The 2,899-nt window shown below is 37.6% G+C and overlaps 1 protein-coding gene across 1 annotated transcript; it reads right to left on the minus strand.

Annotated features, from left to right (window-relative positions):
- Positions 1-1,367: 1,367 nt before the first annotated feature.
- Positions 1,368-2,899, minus strand: LOC108333509 (serine/threonine-protein kinase UCNL). Its single transcript, XM_017568975.2, has one exon. The coding sequence runs from the start codon at positions 2,710-2,712 to the stop codon at positions 1,573-1,575; it is 1,140 nt and encodes a 379-aa protein (XP_017424464.1). The 5' UTR covers positions 2,713-2,899; the 3' UTR covers positions 1,368-1,572.

The raw sequence follows: 2,899 nt of genomic DNA on the forward strand, positions 1-2,899 counted from the left end.
ATAATTTTTAATCATTCTTTTTAAAATTATATGTTTTCCTAAAATTTTATTATTTTAGTGATTCTCAGCTAGTGTAAAGTAAATTTAACACGTGTGTGTGTTTATATGTGTATATATATATATATATATATATATATATATATATATATATATATATATATATATATATATATATATATAATAGAAGTATCCAGTGAAAACAAATATATCAATATCTGCAAATTAGAAACTAGATGCCAATTTCATCTTAATCACATGTGAGATATCAATAACACAAACTTATCGAATATTTGAGGAATAAATATTAAAGTATTGTTTATAGAGCATAGTTCTTGGGAGCATTTTTCTTTACAAAAGAAAAAGGAATATGATGCTGCACTTTTCAAAGAATTAAATATGGACCAACACTTTCCTTTTTTTCACACTCCTATTTAACAATTCTAATAGTTCTCTTTCATAATTTTATTTATATTTATTTATATTAGTTAGATATAATATTTTATTATTGAAAGGAGTTGTAAAATGGAAAGAAAAAAAAATTATGGATCTCAAAGTATAATTTTCCCTGAATATATATAAAATTACTACATTAATAGACTACAAATATAAAAAGAATGTAATCTATATATAGGGTGACAATTTTTGAAATTATTTTTAAAGAATATACTATGGTTAAGTTAAAATAATAGTTTATACATGAATAAAAAACTTTTTCTTTTTTAATTTTTTTCATTCTCATTTTCTTTCTCCTCCGTTTGTTTTTCTCTTTTCGTCTCACTTAAACCTTAAATATTTGTTTATGTTTGATTATTTATGTTACATTAACTACTCATATCGTTGCTACCCATAATTTCAATGTTATCTATGGTATTATTCACATTCCTTAAAGCATATTCTTAAGTTATGCATTCTTTTTTTCACCTATTTTAATGTATTTAAAAATTTTGTATATTATTTTGGTATAGTTTTCTATTATTGATTTATTGTTTGCAAAAATTTAGTTTATTTGATGTTGAGACTAAGTTTATTTGCAAAAATTTAGACTTAACATGGACATGTATACATCTTCACCCATATTTGAGACTCAAAACTAAGAAAATGAAATGTTATAAGCAAATTAAATATTAGTACTAAAAGAGGGAGTTCTTTTGTGGCGCACAAATATTTTTATATAGTGTTGTAATCTCATCTTGTATAATAAAATAATTATATTAAATATGTTATTGTTGTAATGAGAAATATATTAGAAATATAATAAATAGATTTTATTATATATTTTAATTAAATAGGATAGAAGAATATTTAAAATCTTACTCTTACACTTTTAGAAGAATAACATAGTAGATGGGAACGGATGTTCATGCATCTGAAACAAAAAATATTTGACATATAAACAACAATATCTTACAATTGTATATGTAGTATCCAACTATACAAAAGCATATGATAGCAGTAAATTCTGAGTAACTCCGTTACTTTGCGTTCTACACCGTTATTCATTCCCCAATATAGACAGAAATTTAAAGAGTTAAAAAGAATAGGTAGCTAGGTCTACCACCTCCCACACATGCGTCAGAATTCCGGTAAAGAAACGTTTTTCTGAAACTCACACGACGGTGACCGTAACGGCGAGGGGGGCAAAGACGGTGGAGATTTCAGACTCTGAAAGTATCCCCTTACGTCAAGTCCATCGGCGAAAGGCTTCGTAACCTCTTCTCTTGAAGGAATAAACGGCGGCCGCACAACCTCCGTTAGTAGGTCCCATTTAACCCCTCTGAAGAACTCGTGCTCCTTGATCTCGGTGGCGCCGCGAACATAACCCAAACGCTTGGAAGGGTCCTTTTCTAGCAACCGAGATATTAGGTCCGTCAACGCTGTTTTCTTCCCGACAAACTCGGGCGTCTTCAACAACACGTTGCGAAACGTTTCCTTGCGATTCCTCCCCTTGAACGGCGTGGTTCCGTACACCATCTCGTGGGCGAGGACGCCGAGGGCCCACCAGTCAACGGCGAAGCCGTGCCCCTCGCCTCGGAGGACCTCCGGCGCGATGTACTCCTCGGTGCCCACGAACGAGTTCGAGCGCTCGAAGCTTGGCGCGGCGCGGCGAGCTGCGGGGGTGACTCGGGCGGACTTGGGGGTCTTCGTGAGTGGGGCCCAGCGGAAGTTGCGGCGGGGCTTGCGCGGGGCGGTGTCAGGAATGTGGGAGTTGGAGGGAGAGGAGGTGTTGGTTTTGGTGGGAGAGAGAGTTCGGGAGAGGTCGAAGTCGGTGAGAGTGACGTGGCCGGATTGTTGAATGAGGACGTTTTCGGGTTTGAGGTCGCGGTACACGATGTGCATGGAGTGAAGGTGGTGGAGAGCGCAGAGAATCTCGGCGAGGTAGAAGCGGACGACGGCGGGGGAGAATATGTGATCCGTTTGGCGATAGCGGAGGTGGTTGAGGTCGCCGCCAGGGCAGTAGGGGACGGCCCAGCCCATTAAGTTGTTGGACTCAAAGGAACCCAGTAGGGTGGGGAGGAAGGGGTGGGATAAGCGAGAGAGAACAGTGATTTCCCAGTGGGCGCGGCGAGCACCGTCGTGGAGGGATGATGATTTGTCGACCACTTTGAGAGCCACGTGGCCGGAGTTGTGTTGCACGAGAAACACAGTGCCCATGGCCCCTTTGCCTAAAACTTTCAGTACCTTAAGGTTGTCGAGGTCAAGTTTCTCTGCCATTTCGTTACAAAAGAGAGAGAGAGAGAGCTACCTGGTCTGTGTTTGTTTGATCCACCCTTGCTGCTGCTATTAACGTTTTATAATGATGTTGTTGTACTGTTGTATGCGGATTTACTTTTGTTTTTTCTGTGCACTACACTGTTCTGTAATGTTACTCCCATGACAAGCTCTTTTTATCATTATTTCT

Source organism: Vigna angularis, chromosome 11, assembly GCF_016808095.1.
Source record: "Vigna angularis cultivar LongXiaoDou No.4 chromosome 11, ASM1680809v1, whole genome shotgun sequence".
NCBI lineage: Eukaryota > Viridiplantae > Streptophyta > Magnoliopsida > Fabales > Fabaceae > Vigna > Vigna angularis.